Consider the following 20923-nt stretch of genomic DNA (forward strand, 5'->3'; position numbering starts at 1 on the left):
CATTCATTTAAATATTTATACATTTAAAAACTAACAAAAATATAGCAAATATTCAAATGTATTCATTTAATTTTTCATTTCTATTGAAAACTATCTACGTTCGATTTTAAATAAAGAGCAAAAGAGGGAATACATATCTTTAAATATTCTGTTTTTCAATTTTTAAATTGGTATTTGAATTTTTTTACACAAAAGAACAATAAAGAAAAAGTAAATATTCTCTCATTTCTGGAGTCCTGCTTATCTTGCTAATGGATCAATATAATAAATATAATACAATATTAGCAAACATCTGCTCTTGGAAAGCAGTGATACAATTACATAGTTAGATGATAATTATTATACTTTTCTTAGTGCATAGTTTTACGTTCCAATTCAATTTATAGCTCAACTGCATAGACTATCGTAATATGAGTTAATATATGTGATTTATATCTGAGCCAATTACTAGGCTCATCCAAAAATTAAGCTTCAATTAATCTAGTATATAAACCCCCTTTTGAACTGTTATAGAGCAAGAACAGTCTACAGTAATCCATCAAATATTGCGACTTCAACTTTCGCAGATTCACTACATTGCGGTAAGTATAAAAAAAAGTTGATCAAAATGATAAAATCCACGCTGAAACTCGCAAGTGGAAGCCACTCCCGTGTCTTCCACTTGCAACTAGGAAATTTGCAGAAGACAGACGACTCAGTCCCTTTCCATTGCCAATAGCTGCGATACAATGCAGTTTTTCCAATTACATTGCTGAACTAGGTCTTTGGCTTTAACAGTATTGAGGTTTAGCAGCATATTTGTCTTCTGTATATTTGGAGCTTCAGTACCTGTTTTGTGGGAGATTAACAGAGAGGGGTAAGTTTAAAAGTTATATTTTTTCAAATTTGAGGCATCCACTGTAGTTCTGTTAATTACAGGAAAGGCCTAAGCAAAGTTCTGACCATATGCCAATGGAAAAGGCATCTTATTTGGGGCAGATTGCTTAGAGAAGTGATTTTGGGGACTCAAAGACTTGCCACCTGAGGAATCCATTTCCCTCAATGTGTGCTTTTGATGGCTGCTGTTTGCATCTGTGTTCATGAGCTCCTCGCAGAGCAAAAACATCTGCTTTTGTTGTTTTTGGACGAGTACCCGTCGTCTGCGTGTGTGCTTCGAGAATTGTGAAACGGGGGTGTTGCCAAAACTCATGGAAAAAATGTCTCGGGTGACTAGACAGATGAGGGCAGGGGAGACTGGAATATATTTGTATACTGCGTGCTCCTTTTGGGGTATTACTCATACGCTACTTTAAAGTAGAGCCATTTGTACTCACTCCAGGAAACCATGATGCACTTCCTTAGCAAGACATATGCCATTGAAAATGGTTCTTTTTGCCTACGTCATTAGAGGAGGAAGAAATGGTGAAACTAATTGCTGATACTGATTACTTAAACAGCTTATTTGTATATTTTTTCATTCTAGATTTCCTTTCACAAAACTGTTCCTAGAGAAGTTCAATTAAAACAGCTTACTGCTTCTTCATTTGAGAGGCAGCAAGTCACACTTTCTCTATGCCGGCAGCCTGCTCTTCATTAACCTTCCTCTATTCCCAGACCTCCTGTAGATGTGACTGCTTTTCCGGCCGGGATGGTGGAATGTTTCCCCCTCAGGTCCGGCTGAGGGAATGGGCTGAGGCCTGGGCAGTTTTTTTCGGACTGGGAGAAAAAAAATGCCCTCCCTCAGTCCCGTGGATGCAAATCACTGCCAGCTGAGCTCCTTATCCATGCCGACATTGGAGCTGGAGCTCCTATTAGACAATAGCCAGCAGAGAGACCGGCCACTGTGTGGCTATTTGTTGCCTCAGCTTAGTAGAAGAAGACTGCCCATTTCTTCATATTTATATCTTGTTTACTGTGATCCAGTTTTTCCCCAAACACAGAGGGGATAGGGGTTTCTAGAATAACTCCATTACTGCTAGTTCAAATGTTTTCATTTTTTCCCCCTCTCAGTTTTTCACCAAACTGACTTTTTCGGCTCGGCTGCGACTGCCGAGCCCCCAAATGGCCATACACAAAATGGAAGGACAGTTGCTCGGTTTGGTGTCACCAACGGAATACAAACTATCAAAATGAACAAATTAATTTCAATTTTATCCATCTTTAATGTCATAAAAATGAAAATAATTACCCATAGCCCTCTGGTCACACAGCCCAGGCTAGCCAATTATTAAAATTGAAAACCAAAACATGTAAGTTGACCTTGAAAATAGCACCTACTTAATAGTGTCTAAACCACAAATGACCTGTGTTATGTTGTATTAAGTTGTAAATTACAAGTTTATTGCTAATTGACTTTTATCATTTCTGATTATGTTTTGATACATCATCTCTGCCTGATTATTTAACATTATATGTTAGACATTGGCTGCCTGGTGGAAGAGTGGTTAGCACCTCACAGCTTTGGGGTCCCGGGTTCAAATCCAGCTTGGTCCACCTGTGTGGAGTTTGCATGTTCTCCCTGGGCTTCTGTGGGTTTCCTCCAGCTACTCCAGTTTCCTCCCACATTACAAAAACATACATGGCAGGCTGATTGGACACTAAATTGCCCCTAAGTATGGGTGTCAGTGTGCATGGTTGTCCATCTCATTGTGCCCTGCAAACGGCCACCGATTCAGGGTGTACCCCCGCCTCTGTCCCTCTAACCCTAACCCAATTATATCAGCAGCCACAGCAAACAGAGCGCTTCCCCCTGAAGTCGGCGCATTATTTGGCAGGTCTAGAGTATTATAAAAAAAACGCAGGTTGGCAACCGTGCAAAAAATTTAATTGGCCGTTTAGATTTTTTTTCATCTTTTAACCACCATATTCCCGCTAACGGACGGGATCAAAGCCAGGCCAAGCTGCAATAGGTCATCTCGAAGCAAAGTTGCGAGCGGCAAGGAAACAATGGATGATAGGTGGCAGGCAGCGCCAGGCTAGTTACGCGACTATTTGCGAATGGATAATAATAATTAATAATAATTTCTGTGTAGCCACATGGCAATGTGAGTGACTCCAACAACAAAGAGAGGGAACCGGCATTTTTGATGAATCATTTGAACAATTGTTCAATTCGGACAAGGAAAATGAGGGCTTTGATTTTTGAATTTGTGGGTGATTGATTGATCAAAAAACGTGAGTACATTGTAAAATTGCTAAATAACATACAACCGAACTCAATTTTGCTTCCATTGTCTTTTTAAAAACGTGTTTTTAGCGTGTACCCGTATGTTTAAGCTGGTGTATGTTTTGCCGTGCCTGGCTTTGTGTATTGGTGCAGTGTGTCTTGTGTGTGTGTTAAATACAGAAATAGCACTCGTTACTGAGACTGCGCCTTTAAATGCGGTGCACCATATAGTTGTGAAATCACGGGAAATAGTTAGTATTTTGAGTTGCCCGACAGCTGTGCATGGTGCGAGCAATAGAAGGTTGCTCAGAAGATGAGCACGTCATTGTGAGGATTTATATTGGGATAAGGGTTAGAAGCCTTACTAGTTTGCCAATTTTAGAATAACTTTTCTTTTCTTTACATTAATCACGCAAATAAATTGAAGGGAATGTGGAGTCATAATCATCGAAAGCACCCAAGATTCCTGAAGGCAACAACATTTGGGGACGCATTGGCAGGCTGTCTTTCACAAACCCATGGTCACGTCTCCCATGCCAAAGCAGGGCCAAAAAATTTAAAGTGGAAAAAAAGATTTGTAAGCGAAAAAAAAATGGTTGAAAAAAATTGAATTAAAAAAAGAGACTGAAACCAGAAATACATTTTAAAAAAAACTAAAAGCATAAAAAAATTGAATGTTGGGAAAAAATAAATTGGAAAAAATAAGATTAGAAACTCATATTTTTTCGTGGTGCAATTTTTTTTTAATTTAATTAATTTATTTTTTAAATCAAGAACAACCATCCCGTTTCCTTGATTCAGCTTTGTAGCTTTTACTACTAGAAATTGTGGCATTTCTATAAATCTAATATTGTGTCTGTAAATTTTGTGATTTACTTTGCCACACTATTGTTCAATGGTGTAGTATTTCTTATTCTAGCATAGTGGTTGTTTGATAGCAGGCTCTTGCTTGTGGTGGTATTTTGAAGTCAGGCCGACTAAGAAAGTGGATTGAGTACACTTTGTGGGTGTGTCAAGTCGCAGCTCTAACACATCATCCTACCAATGAACAGGGGCCTTTCTGTGCCATACAGGAAAAGAAATGCAAAGTGTCACTGTTCAGGACACACTTTCTTTCAGTGTCTTTAAGACCGCGCAGAAGTCATATTTACTCGGCTGTTTTATACAAAAGTGGACTTTGAAACAAGTACCTAAACAGTGTGACGTTGCTCCAGCAAACATCACGCAACTCCCCGTGGTTACTGATTGGTCCTTTGGGTGGCATAAAGGGAAGTTTCCTGGAGGAGTCTGTACTCTGAACCCAAGTATGCTGAAAGAATGGTGATCAAAATATGGAGGCAAAGAAAATAGGTCCTTTGCATTAATCTTTTAGCCTGTTATTCAGATGTGTGAAAGAGTCAGTGAGTAATTACCTAATTTTCTTCATTACCTGTAAATACATTAAATGAGCAAGTCAGCTGGCTCTAATGTAAATGCTGTATTTGATTGTTTTTTGTATATTGGTGCAGATATTAAGCAGTTGTCCTATTCCTGCCTTACAAAGAAAAAAAATGCAACCAGAATTGTGCCTCACCATTTAAAATTAGAATTATACTTGCAAATGTGTTCATGCAAAGTAAAAGGAAGTTAAATGCTGTTCCTTCTTTTCTAGCATAACACTTGTATATGATTTGTAACCATCTACAGTACACTTGTTTGAATTCTGTTGATTAAAGTCCCACCATTCTTTTTTGCAGTGTGGAAGGAGATGGACGGTCCAACGAGAGTGGCCCTTCTCTAGATGAAGGAGCAGGTTATGGACCGGGTCCGGTGACTCACGGGTCAGTCATCAGCCCGGATCGCTTTGATAGCGCCCTCTACAGCCACGGCATTCAGCCTGGGCCTCAGAGACCTCGGCGACCGAAGCTCCAACACTCCCAGTCCATCCTTCGCAAACAAGCTGAGGAGGAGGCCATCAAGCGCTCCCGCTCGCTATCAGAGAGCTATGAGCTCTCTGCTGATCTGCAGGATAAGCAGGTATTTATTAAATCACCTTGGACTTTAAAGAGCATCCATCACTAAGACGTAATAAATCCTCCTTTCCCCAATTTAACCATGTTTTCAGGTGGAAATGCTGGAGCGCAAATATGGAGGACGATTCATAACTCGCCATGCGGCTCGTACGATCCAAACTGCCTTTCGCCAGTATCAAATGAACAAGAATTTTGAACGTCTCAGGAGCTCTATGTCCGAGAATCGCATGTCCAGACGCATCGTTCTCTCCAACATGAGGATGCAGCTGTCATTTGAGGGTGCCGAGAAAGTGCACAGCTCCTACTTTGAAGGAAGACAGGTGTCCATGACGGAGGATGGCACTCCATTGTCCATGTTGCAGACTGAATGTGGGGATATTCAGGTCCATCAGGCTAATATGGCCTCTCATGCACCCACACAGGGTGATTTGACGGATGCCATCACGGAACTAGAGGACGCTTTCTCCAGGCAGGTCAAATCCCTGGCCGAGTCCATCGATGATGCACTGAACTGCCGCAGCCTTCAGGGAGATGATGGTCCAGACCCTGAGGTGGGAAGGGAGGTCCCATATCAAGTGAAGCCTCATCGAAGGTCAGCTGGACACCATCAAGATGACTCCATGGCATCTTATAGCGACGTCACACTCTTCATCGACGAGGATGACATGTCACCTCCCATTGCACTGTCGAGGTCGGGAGAACACCCCCCTGGTATTGAATCAGACATGCGCTTGCGATCATTCAACTCCTCCCAAGACTACTGGCCTATTGACCCTAAAGATGAAGGTCGCGATACAGATACAAGCTGCCGCAGCACTCCTTCTCTTGAGTGCCAAGAGCAACGTCTGAGAATGGACCATCTTCCTTTGCTGACTATAGAACCTCCTAGCGACAGTTCTGCGGATCTAAGCGATCGTTCTGAGCGGGGCTCGGTCAAAAGACCACCTGTTTATGAAACGCATGGCCACATTGTAACATCCTCCCAAGCAAGCCCCAAACATATATCCCACGGACCCCCGCCGCGAGCACAGTCCCGCGACGAAGACGCCCCGCTACGTCACCGACACCGCCAGCTGGAGAGCCACCTAGCTATCAATGGCTCGGCTAACCGTCAGAGCAAGTCGGAGTCTGACTTTTCTGATGGTGACAACGACAGCGTCAACAGCACATCAAATTCAAATGACACTATCAACTGTAGTTCTGAGTCCTCGTCAAGGGACAGCCTACGAGAGCAGACGCTGAGCAAGCAAACTTACCACAAAGAGACACGAAACAGCTGGGATTCGCCCATCTTTAGCAACGACGTGATTCGTAAGAGACATTACCGCATCGGCTTGAATCTCTTCAACAAGTAAGCGCTAATAAGCAATATCTGATATTTTAGAATCAGTGCATACACATTTGAACTGATTGGAAGAATTATATTTCTCTCTTGAATTCTTGGGGAATTGCCAGGAAGCCAGAGAAGGGCATCCAGTACTTGACTGAGAGGGGCTTCATTCCTGACACACCAGTTGGTGTTGCTCACTTCTTGCTGCAAAGGAAAGGCCTGAGCCGGCAGATGATTGGAGAATTCCTAGGAAATCGACAGAAACAGTTCAACAGGGATGTTTTGGAGTGAGTATGACAAATGACAAACTTGGAGAGACAACCCCATAGAATTTAACTGAAGTAGATATACAGCTATGACCCGAGGGTGGTGCCATTGTGTTGGCCCTACATGGGAATCCAACTGGAAATTGTATGGTTTTGTCATGGTGACCCCTGGCAGGATAAGCTTAAAGTCTACCACTACCACCAGACATACTTCTATGATGCTGTGTACTTGGTTGTTGAGTATAGTTGGTATGGGTGAAGCTGTTTTGCCCATGAAGAAACAATGCAACCCTAGTTAATAGAAGGCTGGAAGATGACCTGGAAACAAACGCTAAATGCAATGCATACCATGTTCCTTGGTCTTTGGTTTGCTTACTGTTGCAAACTACAGGAACCCACCAGAGGCCAGTGTAAGCTTCTACTTCAAGTTTTTGGCCCATTAGATTGTAGTTTCCTATATATAATAGTTATCTTTGCAACTAAGGGTTTTAAGATTGCACCTCTCTGATACACAACTAGCACTGGCAAGGCAAAAATGACACCTTCTGATTATATAATGATATAAAAATAAGACAATGGTGTGGAAATGGGATTCAAAAATATGTTCACATGTTCAAGTGCGAGTCTCCAAAATTATGTGACCTCTGTGACTAATTAATAGTGATATCAATTGACCTAGGACTCCAGCCAGGCCAACTTAAAAGGCTCTTTAACAAGCACCAAAATATATACACATGAGCCTAATAGAGTACATTTGAATGTAGTATGCATAAGCAAGCATATTTTTGTTTATCATTCTCTGTTTGTCTACATGTGTAGCTGTGTGGTAGATGAAATGGACTTCCAGAGCATGGAGTTGGATGAAGCCCTCAGAAAATTTCAAAACCACATCCGTGTCCAGGGAGAAGCCCAGAAGGTGGAGCGTCTCATTGAAGCTTTCAGGTGCACTTCCTCACTGACTGACACGCACACATTGATGCCGTACAGCACTCTGAATGTGCACACGGGGCCAAACGGACTATATAAAAGAGACACAAAATCTACCTGCGAATTATTTTAATCTAGATGTGAAATCGCATGTTTCAAAGAACGTTCGTTTTCATAAATGTGTCCCAATTGCTTATTAATACTTTTCTCACTTGTTCCTCCTTTGGATGAAAATATTGCAGCAAAAAAGGAACCATTTGTACTTCCCATTTTATTGAAGCAATAATAGGCACATTTACTCCCTATCCCCCCAAATGTACCGTAATCTCATACTGTGCTATTTCTTCTATCCAGCCAGCGTTACTGCATCTGCAACCCTACTGTGGTGCGGCAATTTCGAAATCCTGACACGATCTTTATCCTGGCTTTCGCCATTATCCTCCTCAACACAGACATGTACAGCCCGAACGTCAAACCTGAGAGAAAGATGAAGCTGGAAGACTTCATCAAGAATTTAAGAGGTTAAAAAACACAAAATTGCATATTTCTATACTGAACTTAGATGTCAATTAATTATCTCCACCCTACTTTCCCGAATTTTTCAGAGATATTTTCCTGCATTTGAAAGCATCACTTTTACTGTATCAATGATATGCAAAACGCAGTGGCTGACTTAGCTGGGGTGAAATTCAAATCACCACATATTCATATAGATTTCTTGCTTATTACATGCTCATCAAACAATACCTTTGTTGAACTTGGCTCGTGAGCTTTTCTTAATGAGTGGCACATACAATGGGAAGGTCAAGATTCAATTTGGAAGTACAGTGGGTCCTCGACATACGAGATTAATTTGTTCCGGGACTGAACTCGTATGTCGATATTCTCGTAACTCGAACAAACGTTTCCCATTGAAATGAATTAATTCTTTCTTACCCCCTTAAAAAACACCAAAAAAAGGGATATTGGTTGGTAAAAAAATAAAAAAAGACTGAAAAAATGCAACGTTCCACCCAGTGCTCGCAGACACATTACAAAAAGGAAGTTTGGACTAGAGACATTACACGAGAGAGTTTCGGGAAAGAGACTGTGCCCCTGATGTTCTAATGAACAGCCAACGAGAAGTGATATATACTCCTCGTATTAGCGATCGCTCCGTATTTCGCGCTGTGACGGAAAAAAACACTGAAAAAAAAACGCTCCGCTCCGTGCTTGTAGATATCTGTTATACACGAAAGAGATGCGGCAAAAAATACGCTAAAATCCTAATTAGCCTCCCATGTCTTGGCCACCTGACTTCCTCATATCTCAAAATTTGTCTCTTGTCTAGAGATAATTATTTTCTTGAAATTTTACTAATACAGTGGTACCTCGACTTAGGATCGTAGTGGGGAGCCAATTCCACCTGTCTCCTGCCTCTGGCCCGGAGACAGGTGGAATTGGCTCCAGCACCTCCCACGAGCCTAATGAGGATAAAGCGGTTCAAAAAATGAGATGCAATGCGTGTTATTTAATTTAACACAATCATTCCTCGATTTTATAACTCTGGGGTTTTTGTGGCAGGTGTGGATGATGGTGAGGATATTCCCAGGGAGACTCTTGTTGGCATCTATGAGAGGATCCGTAAGCGGGAGCTGAAGACCAACGAAGACCATGTGTCGCAGGTCCAGAAGGTTGAGAAGCTCATTGTTGGAAAGAAGCCAGTGAGTAGCATCTTCATCAGTTCAACAGTTTACATTTAAAATAAGTCCCACAACTTTTTTGTGGCCAATTCTTTTTGTCCCAAAAATTAAAGAATATTTTTCATCACAAGGGGATATGTAAAAGTATGTGATGGTGCCACTTCCAGAGCAAATTCCTTCCGATGTGTCACCTAGTGCTTTTTTAAAATTAAATATTCTTTAACCCCGGCAAAGAATGGCTGTAAAAAGTAAAAGTGCTATCCCGGCAGTAAATAACTGACTCACCAGCCATTTGTCATCTCATTTTGCTGTATTAATTATCACAGCTCTAGGCCTTGGGTTGCATTGACTGTGCAGACGATGGCATTTCTGGCATGCATCAAAATTAACAGTGTGAATAAATAATGCACCCTCCGGGAGTCTTTTGTCTTTTAGTGAGTATGTAGTTTGTTTCCAGTAGGATCAAATCAGCTGCACCAGTAACAACTGGATGAGCAGAAACTAATCATTCATCGCACTTATGACGTAGTCGTCCCACAAGGACAATAGCATACAAATCTCTTTTGGAATGTTTTGCAATTATATAATTTTACTATTGGGAGAAGATTTCTGTGGGTTTTTTTTTGTATCCAACCTTATGGTCTGCCTTGTGCTGCTACAAATGATGTTAACAAAAAATAATGAGTTACACATTGGCCCATAGCGAAGCAAAGTAGCAGGTTTTAGAAATGAGCATGCAAGTGGATTTTGCTTTGATGATATTAAAATTTGAATCTGCTTTGCTTTTAGATCGGATCACTCCATCATGGCCTTGGATGTGTAAGTTGACCAAATTAAATCTACACAAACTAATGCAGGGGTAGCCTAACCGGTCCTCAAGGGATGCTGTGGTTGCAGGTTTTTGTTCCAACCGATCCAGCATAGTTTAACCAATGGGGTTTCTGCTGAAACAAGAAGCACCTGACTGCAATCCACTGATTATACTTCTAAAATTCCAGATTGGTGGAGCTTTGCTCTTTAGAGTTTGGAACGAAATCCCGGACCCACGGCCCTTTGTGGAATAGTATGACCACCCCTGATCTAAACAATCATATACCTCACTTCCATCGTTCAACTAAATTCTAACAGAAACATTAAACCATTTTATCAGATTGGTTCTACAGTGCTCTTCGAGTATAATTTGATTTTATATCATATTACAAGATGTTTTTTTCCTTTTCCTTTTAAAACTCATTCACAACCAATCATCATGTCACAAGACATCCCCCTTTCAAGTACCACAGAATATTGTATTCTATCTACTTGTTAGACCTCTTTGGTGGTAAATGAGTTAATATTCTTTTCTCCTCTCCAAGGGCAAAAAATAATTGACAACTAATCATCAAACTGATATAGAACAATTTTCTCATCTCATTTCCTGAACTGCTTTATCCACATTAGTGTCGCGGGGGGTGCTGGAGCCAATCCCAGTGGTCTCCGGGCCAGTGGTGGGGACACCCTGAGTCGGTGGCGAGCCGATCGCATGGCAAACACATTTTGATCATTGATAATTAATTAATGCCTGACTCTGACTACGCGATTTTGGCCCAGTTTTAGCCCGATAGAAACACAGTGGAGAATTACTCACTGGCTGTCAAAGTCAACATTTTGAAGTGCCCGTGACTCCTCATGGAGGGTGCCAATCCTTCAGACGCCTCACGACCACGTCGCATGAACTCTGGCATGTGTGAATTAGGCCTGCCGTGCCACATACACGTCCTACGTCTTCCTACCATTTGTTGATGTATATTGACTAATAGTGTAATAATGCCATCGGTGTGTGCTTTCACTTGTGCACACTCTCACTTTTGGTTATTTTTTTGCCTGAAATTGAGGACACAAATTTTATGTCGATTTGGGCTCCCTTGTCGAAGTAAGCTCTCCACGTAACACAAGTGATCAGGCGGGCTGTGACAACTCGGCATTTCTAGGATACACTACAGTATCATGTCACACACACTGCCACATAATCTGACACTGCTATCGTCGGTAGCAAATAAATAGTGTTTTCTGAGTCAGGCATTACAGTGACCAGCGATGTATTGATTTATGTTTTTTTTACCGGAAGGTTCTATCGCTGCCCCATCGCCGTTTGGTGTGTTACTGCCGCCTCTTTGAAGTGCCAGATCCAAACAAGCTTCAAAAACTGGGCCTGCATCAGAGGGAGATCTTCCTGTTCAATGACCTCCTTGTGGTAAATGTCTCCAACATCTGTTTCCTAATTACCCTTTCATACCTTCTTTCCTGGTGATGAATTATCATCTGATTGATTCTTTGTATGCTAAGGTCACGAAGATATTCCAGAAAAAGAAGAATTCGGTGACTTACAGCTTCAGACAGTCCTTCTCTCTCTATGGAATGCAAGTAATGCTGTTTGAAAACCAGTGTAAGTCCTTTTCATTAGGAGTCCCCCCCCCCCCCCCCCCCCCCCCAAGGTTTTTACATATTAGGGACACAACTTGCAAGGAAATAAAATAATCACTGAAAGGCCAAGCATTTTCAATACCTTCGGAATGTAAGTATAGAAAATGCATAACTCTAATTTGACATTCAATCCTAAAATGTATTGATATTTATTTGTTTTTCCACTACCAAAGGTCAGCAAAACAATATTGAAAAGGGGTTAAAATGATTTTTCACTACTCATCATACTAATGTTAATGGAATAAGGTTAAAAATAATATAGTTCCGTGTATCAGAGGCTTACTTGGAAGTTCTGATACGGTATTGATATTGTATACAATTAAAATGAATAAAAACACTCGAGGGTTGATTCTTTTTCATACCAATTATCTCATGCTTGTCATGACAGTGTTAGACCCCTAATTCAAACTGGGAAGACTGGCTTTTTCAGGATTTAGAGAATGAAGGTTCATCTGCACCTCAGTCAACATGAATCGGACGTCTACCGCCATCAATGGTAACTGATGGGTTAAATGAGTGCGCTCTATAAGGGTTTAAAATAATATAATTCAGTGTGTTTGATGGTTGGATTGATTCAAACATAGCTGAAGGCGTCGCTAGAAAATTCACTGACCGCCACTGATATTTACTAGTGACAAACTTATTTCAGTTTATAGCAGATGGAAGTTTGGATGCCAGATGATTGCATATTTATCATTGTCAAAGACTAAAAGATGTCATTAGAGCATTTAATTTGGGTTTTTATTTTCTAAAATAGTGTTGAATAATTTTTGAGTATCAATAGAGTGCCAAAGGTGAGCATTTGGAAAACAATCAATTTGTCTATAGTTTCTCAAAAGTGATCTTCCATTATTTTTATAATATTCGATGCCAGGTTTCCTAGACACTTTGGATTGAAAATGTCCAGATATGTATACAAACAAAAAAAACACACATTCCAAACTTCTGTGAACTTGGAGTAAACTCAGTTTCAATGGTGTTCATGAGTCTCTCTCTCTGTAGATTACCCAAATGGAATCAGACTTACGTCAGCCATCCCAGGTGCGGACATCAAAGTCCTTATCAACTTTAATGCGCCCAACCCCCAGGACCGCAAGAAGTTCACAGATGACCTGCGAGAGTCTATCGCTGAGGTTCAGGAAATGGAAAAATACAGGATAGAGTGTGAGTTTTCTCCCACTACTTTCTTTTGTCTTGCCTGGCATGCTCCTCATTATTCATCTGAGCTTGTGATAACAAGCACCAGCTGCTTCAATATGGCGAGCAGGTTTCTTCTTTGGACATTAAGTCAGCTCACGTGTTCCATGGATTCTTTTCACAGCTGAGCTTGAGAAGCAGAAAGGGGTTGTAAGACCCAGCATGTCGCAGAGCTCCGGCCTGAAAAAAGAGGCTGGTAATGGTAGCATGAACCGTGCTAGTCTGGATGACACTTATGCCATGGGTGAAGGTCTGAAGAGGAGTGCCCTCAGCAGCTCTCTGCGGGATCTCTCCGAAGCAGGTACCACCACAGTAGCACTATCTTCTCGTTATTTTTTATTTATTTATTTATTTTAGTAAAAGAGCTCCTCTGTCGTCCACTTATTCGTGATTGCAAAATGTTCTTTCACTGCACGCTACACTAACTTTAGACCGCCTTCGCCCACTCTTCCTTCCATTAGATGTTTTTGTTTCCAAAGTGTATTGTGTGACCTATGTGGCCACAAACTATTCTTTACATAGTGAATTCAAAATCCGGTATGTTTTTAAGGTTGAAAATAGCATCACTAGACATTAAAGAAAGACCATTCATCCAATGCCATACGTGAATTTTTGAGCTTGAATACAATGTATATAGTATAGATAGATAGTACTTTAGAATTTAATATTTCAGTACATAAACTCAAGAAAGAATATTATGAGTTCCTCATTGTACGCCACAAGCTAGTTTGCATAGGTATTGATATAAAATCAATCCATATCAAATTTATTTTGAAGAGAAGCAGGTGTTACCCACCTCACACTCACCCACACATGGTTTTCAATGACTGTGCTTTTCTTTTTTTTTCTCTTTTTTTTCTTTTACGCATATTTGTCTTTTTTTGCCAAAATTTAAGTCTGGTCTTTGCAGTGTTGATTTTGGAGTTGAAGTTCATTTAACTGCACCAGAGATTGCATGCAACTAACTTGGTCTGCTTGTTTGGTGTGGATGAGCCTTGGAGCATACCAAACGGACAACACTAGTAGAGAAAGTCTACTCAGATATTTAATACAATACATGTTATCATTGTTAATACACTTCAATAGTTTATCTACAAAGGTTTGAACTCGGCAAACTGTCTTTTTTAGGCCCGCTGCACACCGAGTGACATAGAAAAAAATTTATATTTTGAAAAAATGCATTTGTTATCGCTACGGATATGGTGTCATCGGTGTCGAGGAGTACTAACAAAACAACAAACCGATTATGTACTTTTTAAATCTAGATACCAACCAGGATGATTGTAAATTTCAATATGTTTTTACTAATAGAGATTCAATCCATATGAAATGGGAAGGTATCAGCAATTGAACGTTCATTTATCCACAGACACCCTTTTCACTCCTAATGGATCGGATGCCTAGCCCCATCAGTGGCAGCCAATGAGTTAAAAAAATTGTGTACGTATTCCTCTTGTGACCATGGTGCACCCTCCCACCAATTAGTTAATGACCAGTAGAAGTGGGACTGTGGCGGCGAATGCTAAACCCTCCTTCTTCAAATGGATTGGACATCTAGCGCCATCAATGACAGACAATGACTTAAGCAGTGTCTGACGACATTATGATAACAATTATTTCAACATTCAAGGGAGTATGCAGTAATGGCTACACTGATTCCACTGATCCATTTCTTGACTTGTTCCCCCAAAAGTCATAAAGGTGCAATATTCAGCCCAAATGAATGAAGTGTGAATGAGATCAAATAAACTATACTAGCTTAGAAGTCCAAGCCCATGGACAATAGTTTTCATCTTCAATTCTTCAATAGATGTTCATGGCCTAGGATAGTGTTACTTTGTTCCAAACCACCGTTACTAGTTACTTTGATCCCTCCCTTGTGGTCCTGTTAGTGAATTTTGTGTTTCTGGCTTTCATATTAAACCTTAACATAATCTTTATTGCTTCCTAAGACAGTCCGAGCAGGGCCGCTCATACTGCAGGTTGCATCTAATTTCGTCAGTGCTTTCCTTTTTACTGTAAGCATACTTTACATTTTGATGATGCGCTGCAATTGCCAAACACAGGCATTTATCTACCCATAAATTAAAATATATTCACGGTGTGTGTGAGGTGGGATTGGAGTCTAAACGAAGCCTTGCACTCTTCATACAAAATGAACTGCCTTTCAAAATCTGTTCAATGGTGCCACAAAGACAAAACATTCTAAGCTGAGTGCACATTCCCTGCTACAACACTGGGTATATTTGATGCAGAGCCTCAAAATCAAATACAGGGTCACAGATTTTCAGTCTTTGCACACAAGCAGTCTTTAAATGCTTTGTGTGCAGTGAATCATTTTTTGGGGCAATTGTCCACTTCACTTGGTATCAATCGCTTCCCTTGGCGTGCGGCAGGCTTTAGAAATACTTTGATCGAAAGCTTAAACCAGGCAATCGGTTCTGCAGTGAAATTTTCATAGTGGCAGCAAACAGCCATATTTTTTGTAGTTCATCTCTTTTTTCAGAAACTTGTCAAGAATGACATTAGAAGAGCTTAAAATATGTGAAAATAGGGTAATGTTATATGGTAAATGTTTTCTCATTTTTTTAAATCTGTTCTCTGGCAAAGAATGAAGTTGACAGCAGAGGATTGACCATGAAATGAGGAGCAAGTCCATTCATGTTTGCTTTTAATTTTTCCTTATTTGCATCCCTACATTTCCATCATCTAAGCACACAGTCGTGATAGTTTTGTTAGCAAATGTGTCCCATTTTCTCTCATGAGTATTTCTCACACAAACAAAACATTCCTGAGGGCTACTGATCTAACACAGTAACATAATCTAGTCAAGGCTTGTTACTTGAATATGATTAACGGTAATTGTTGACCACTGTATAAGGCATTTAAAGTTATCAGGGGACTCTCGTGATAACCAAATGAAATTCAATCAAGGGTCTGGCTCACTTTTGCTTAGTTGTACTGGAAAATGACAGATAGTTCAGTCAATATGTCTGTCCGTTTGTTACATTTGCACTTATTTTTCATGCAGGATGTTGCTTCTTGGGGGTTTATTTTCTTTTTCTAACATATTCCATTCCATGTGTATTTACCGTTCCATACACATCAGGTATTTTCCTGTTTATGTGTAATTACTGGTCATGTATCATTTGGCTGAGTGTGCCTCACAACAGCCCTCAGACCTGTTTATATGCTTGTACATCCCATGGGCAACAGCCACTGTACTGCTTTTGATGTGTCCCCTCCTTTTAGACTATCACTGAGGCTCTTTTGGTCTTTCACGAGTGAAAGATTGTCAAAATGTAATCGATAGACTAGGGGGGAGGATTTTGCTAACCTGCAAAAAACTCTTATTTTTGGGTGGGCGTATTTGACTTGATTTGTTGGGGCTGGAATTCAAATTGTTTGCCGTTAGGAAATCGCTTTAATTTCTTTCTCGTGCAAGGGAACAAGCGGCTCAGGATGTGGTGGTTATGGCTGTTTCTCAATAGTTAAAAAAGTTGAAAAGTACTCGTAGGCTAGAAGGATTATCTCAGGGAACCGCAAAGACAAGGAGAAACATAATAAAGCTTGGGATAGCTAGCAAGCTGAAGTCACCCCTGCAGGAATCAGCGGAAAAAGCATCTTAAATCGATTGACATAGATTTCAAAATGGAACTTTATGTCGTTTTTGGTCCAAAGTTTCTCAAGTACACAAGATTACATATTGAGAAACAGCCAGTGTAACAACTATCCAGCCAATTCCCACCCATATTTGGGTTTGAACTGCAGTCACAATACATTGCGCTACCCCGCTTTGGAGCGGCGGGCATCTTAAAAGTCTGTAGTTGCTGCAGCAGTTGCTGTCGATCTCTAATCTGTGGTATTGCATGTCTCGGGCAGGCAAGCGGGGGCGTCGCAGCAGTGCAGGATCACTAGACAGCAATATGGAAGTAAGTTGGAAGCGGCTGGTCTCCAAGCTACTCTTCATGTGATGATGTGCACTGTGAAAACACACCATTTATTTTTGGTCTGACACCTTATTTTCTTTATAGACTCAGTCTATATGTTGGATCATGTATTTTTTCCTTCCTGGGATGCCTCATATTGACCTGCTTGCCTCCATTTAGTGTGCATGCATGGGTTGCCTGCCTCTGATCCCGGCCCCCCCTTTTGTTTTTTTTGTTTTGTTTTTGGAAGCCAAACAGTTCCTGTTTTGGTCAAGCCCTTTGACCAAAATGAATATCCTAAAAAAAAAAAAAGCATGACTAATTCCTTCCTCGTCGCTTGTCTCGTCTTTCATTCATTCCCATCCAAGCTGTTTTTATTTGGTCACTCTTTTCTCGGGCAGTAGCTAAGTAAGACCCCAACTCTTATTTGGTAGACTCTCTCTCTCTCTCTGTCCACAACTCTTTTTACCCCTTCTCAAAACACGAGGAAGGTTGGAATAATGAGTCTTGCCGTAGACAGACTGATAATGACGTGGATTTCATTCACTGATCTCTCACTCATGCCATTTACCCACCAGTTAATGTGTCGCTTTCAAGTCTGGGACCTTGAAAAAAAATGTCATTCTGCTTTCAAAGGCATCATACGGTCTCCTCGAGTTTGAGCCTAAGCATGAGTCAGGGGGGTGAGAGTTCATGCGCGCGTATTAACAATAGGGTTGGCCTCGGAACAGAAGTCAATATCACAACGTTTATTATCCAAATGCTAAACTGTGGATGACGTGTTCGCCTTTCACATCCTCTGCATGTGTACGAGCGATGACCTCTGTTTTACTTGAACAACTTGCATGTGTGCCTTTGCCACACGCCTTCTCCACCCACTCAAGTCTGCTTTGACATACTTATCCAAGATTCCTGCCAGTTTTACAGCTGCAAACTCAGGACATTTTAGTTCTCATTTGCATGCTCGAAAACATTTTGCTACTTGAAATAAGAAAAATATATATATCCGGAAGAGCAAATAATGTCCGTTATGTCTAACAGTTCTAAAAGTTCCTTTTTTCTTCCACAGGGGTCCATCATTAACAGCCCGCACACACGCCGAAGAGCTGCCACGCCGCGTGAGGGCGCATCCCGCGAGCATCCCTCCCTTCCCAACTCTGCATCCACTTCGATCCTCGGGTCACTGTTTGGCAGCAAGAAAGGCAAACCGTCCACACAGAGCCACAGTCCTTACCCCTCGCCGGGCCAGCCCACACTCATATCCCACAAGCCCCACCCAACCAACCTGCACCACACAGCGCAGGTGGTGCACAGCGGGCAGACGCCGCATCACGCCCACCACCCACAGTACTGTCAGGTCCCTCAGAACCCGCCACCGTACCACCACCATCACCACTACCACCCGCCGCCCCACACGCAGTACCACAAGCACCCCGCCTACTCCTCACACGCGCATCAGCACAGCCATTACAGCCAGCATTCCCACCACGCCCAGCACACTTCGCATCCCCATAGTAGCCAGCAAGCAGGCACGGCGCCCGGAGGGCCGAAAAGTAAACACAGTGGCATCAGCACCGTAGTGTGATGACGTGATGGTGAGGAGGGACTCTATCTGACACCAAAGGGACTGACTGACTGACTTACAGCGGGACTCTATGGCCTGTCCACTGTGTTTTACTGCTGCCGTCATGGAATCCAAATCCGGCTAATAAGCAGGATGGACATTTGGACCACAATTTCCCACCAGGGGCCTTTAATCACGCGCTTGTTGAAATCCGGGTCTGAGCCCTCTTCCCTCCCCCTCAGTGGTGGCGGGTGGATTTGTACAGGAAGACACATTCTTGTTCCCAGTCCACAAACAAGGCCAGGCTCTTCCGTATATAATCAGGAGGACGAAACACCTCGGCACGTCAACGACAGATGTTGTCGTGCGCCACTTCTTGGTTTTGCAAGCCCCGCCGATGCTATTTGTCCTTCGCCTCCCTGACAGCTCACATGTAGTAATTAAAATATAATCATTTGAATTCAAACCGGAGGACAGGTGAGAAACGTTGTTAGTCCTATTAGTTCTAGTGCTGTATTTACTGTAGATGACAGCTGTATGTGTTGTCTCCTAGCACTCATACATAAATGTGCCAATTATTGATGCATATTCTATTTAGTGAAGACTTCCTGTACAGTATAATGTTGTGCGTCATTTGTAAGATTATACTTACAATTATTATTATCAGCTAAACTATCAGTATTATACTGACTCTCTGGTAGCGGAAGCAGTGAAATCAGCCTATAATCTTGGAAGTTTGGCCTTTCCAAAGGAAGAGAATGAGCTTTGAGGTGGCAGCTGTTGCATGTGTTACAAAATCAACTCTTCTTGTCGACAGCCACTTTGAAGAGTGAATTTGTCACTGCAAATGGCAAAATTGTATTTTAACGCTCACATTTACGCAACAGCTGCCCTCTCCACTCGTAACATCCAGCTAGAAACACTTACTAGAATATTTTGTTTAGCTTATGCTTTTTTTTTCCAAAACATGTTATAGTGAGTAACTTTTTTTAAACTATTATTTCATGTGCAATATCTTTGTACTGATTAGGAACAAGCAATGTGTTCCTAAGATTTGTTCAGTTTGTTTGTTTGTTTTGCCTCATTATTTATTTCTGTTTTTCTGCCCCTCTCGATCTAAATTAATACTCGCTGCAGGCTCGGAGCCCGGTGATATGTCTAGTGATTTTTGCATGTACTGTTATTGATGTGAGGCTGTTCTGCACATTTTATAACGAATCAGTGTTACCTTTGCAAGTTAAGTGCAATCATGGTTTCAAATGCAGACTTGTACTGAGAGTGGAAGTCTTCTGTTGTCCAGGATGAGATTCAGGTGATAAGCTCCCCCCTCATTTAGGTATCTATAAATAACTACAAGGGAAAGAAAGCGAGGGAGGAATGTGTGTATATATTTTATTAAGGGAATTTACTTCTTGGTCTGAGCAGATATATTTTGCTGGATAAGCACATATGATAACTTTTGTTTCAACAAATGCAGTTCTACCGCAGAAATGTAAACTGAAAAAAAGTAAACTTGGAGTATGTAAAGAATAAATTTATACATTCAACAAATAAGTCTATTCTAGTGTACACATTGGTAACAGTAGACAATGTGTTCTAATATATTCAGGTTTTACATGTGCGTATTTCAAAGATTCACAAAGAAATCCATGGCCATCGATCAGGCTTCCACCTTCCAGGTTCTTGCATATCGAGCAGGAGCGATCAGCTGAATGTGCCCTTCTATTATGAGTTATGTTTTGCTACGATTTGGACCTTTTGAGTCCCCTTCATATTTGGTGCGTTTTTTTTCTACAGTCGACCCAAATAATGCACTGCATAGATCTGACGCATCACAATCTCATTGACTGTGAGCTGAGAGGGGAGTAAAAAAAATCATCTTATTGTAGAATCTGTTTTTTTCAGTTTTTTTCTGTTTCGTTTTTTTTTTTTTTTAATTGTTTGAAGTTTGCCGATGTTGGTGTGTTCTTGCTGTTTTTGGTGTTCGGCTGATGATTAATAATGAACCTCGGCATGCATTTCATCAACAAAGCCATTCTGTACATTATAAACATGAAGTACATTGCACTTCCTTCACTGAGGGCTTTCATTGTGTAAATATGAGATTGGGATGTGCAAACAGGTAGGAGGAGTTATCTTGATGAAGGTGTAAAGGGACCAAGTTAGTGGTTATATGATACTGTACATAGTGTGTATATGATCCATACCATATTCTGATATCCGCAGTTTGATCAGGATGTACAAACATCACCTCATGAGTGACAGCTGAACATATCGATTGTCTCGGGAAAGGACATTTGCTGTAAAAATCCAACGCAGACCGCTAAAAGAGTTCGCTGCCATTGACATTGACCTCCTTCTGTATAAACACACACTTGTACACACGCACCAAACAAACTTGCAAAGGT

At 41.2% G+C, this 20923-nt stretch overlaps 1 protein-coding gene across 6 annotated transcripts in view; it reads left to right on the forward strand.

The window, feature by feature from the left end:
• iqsec1b (IQ motif and Sec7 domain ArfGEF 1b) overlaps positions 1-19495 on the forward strand; it is a 102972-nt gene extending 83477 nt beyond the window's left edge. For 5 of the 6 annotated variants that reach the window (XM_077720810.1, XM_077720896.1, XM_077720976.1 and 2 more), the window contains 13 exons: positions 4882-5161; positions 5250-6508; positions 6613-6774; positions 7573-7695; positions 8035-8201; positions 9244-9383; positions 10152-10181; positions 11470-11595; positions 11688-11787; positions 12828-12989; positions 13147-13323; positions 16905-16954; positions 18021-19495. In XM_077720810.1, coding sequence (XP_077576936.1) covers positions 4882-5161; positions 5250-6508; positions 6613-6774; positions 7573-7695; positions 8035-8201; positions 9244-9383; positions 10152-10181; positions 11470-11595; positions 11688-11787; positions 12828-12989; positions 13147-13323; positions 16905-16954; positions 18021-18536 — 3292 coding nt within the window. In that variant the 3' untranslated portion in view covers positions 18537-19495. The remainder of the gene's footprint in view (positions 1-4881; positions 5162-5249; positions 6509-6612; positions 6775-7572; positions 7696-8034; positions 8202-9243; positions 9384-10151; positions 10182-11469; positions 11596-11687; positions 11788-12827; positions 12990-13146; positions 13324-16904; positions 16955-18020) is intronic. The other variant, XM_077721218.1, reaches the window with a different exon arrangement.
• Positions 19496-20923: the final 1428 nt, after the last annotated feature.

This window comes from Stigmatopora nigra, chromosome 1 (assembly GCF_051989575.1).
Source record: "Stigmatopora nigra isolate UIUO_SnigA chromosome 1, RoL_Snig_1.1, whole genome shotgun sequence".
Classification (NCBI taxonomy): Eukaryota; Metazoa; Chordata; class Actinopteri; order Syngnathiformes; family Syngnathidae; genus Stigmatopora; species Stigmatopora nigra.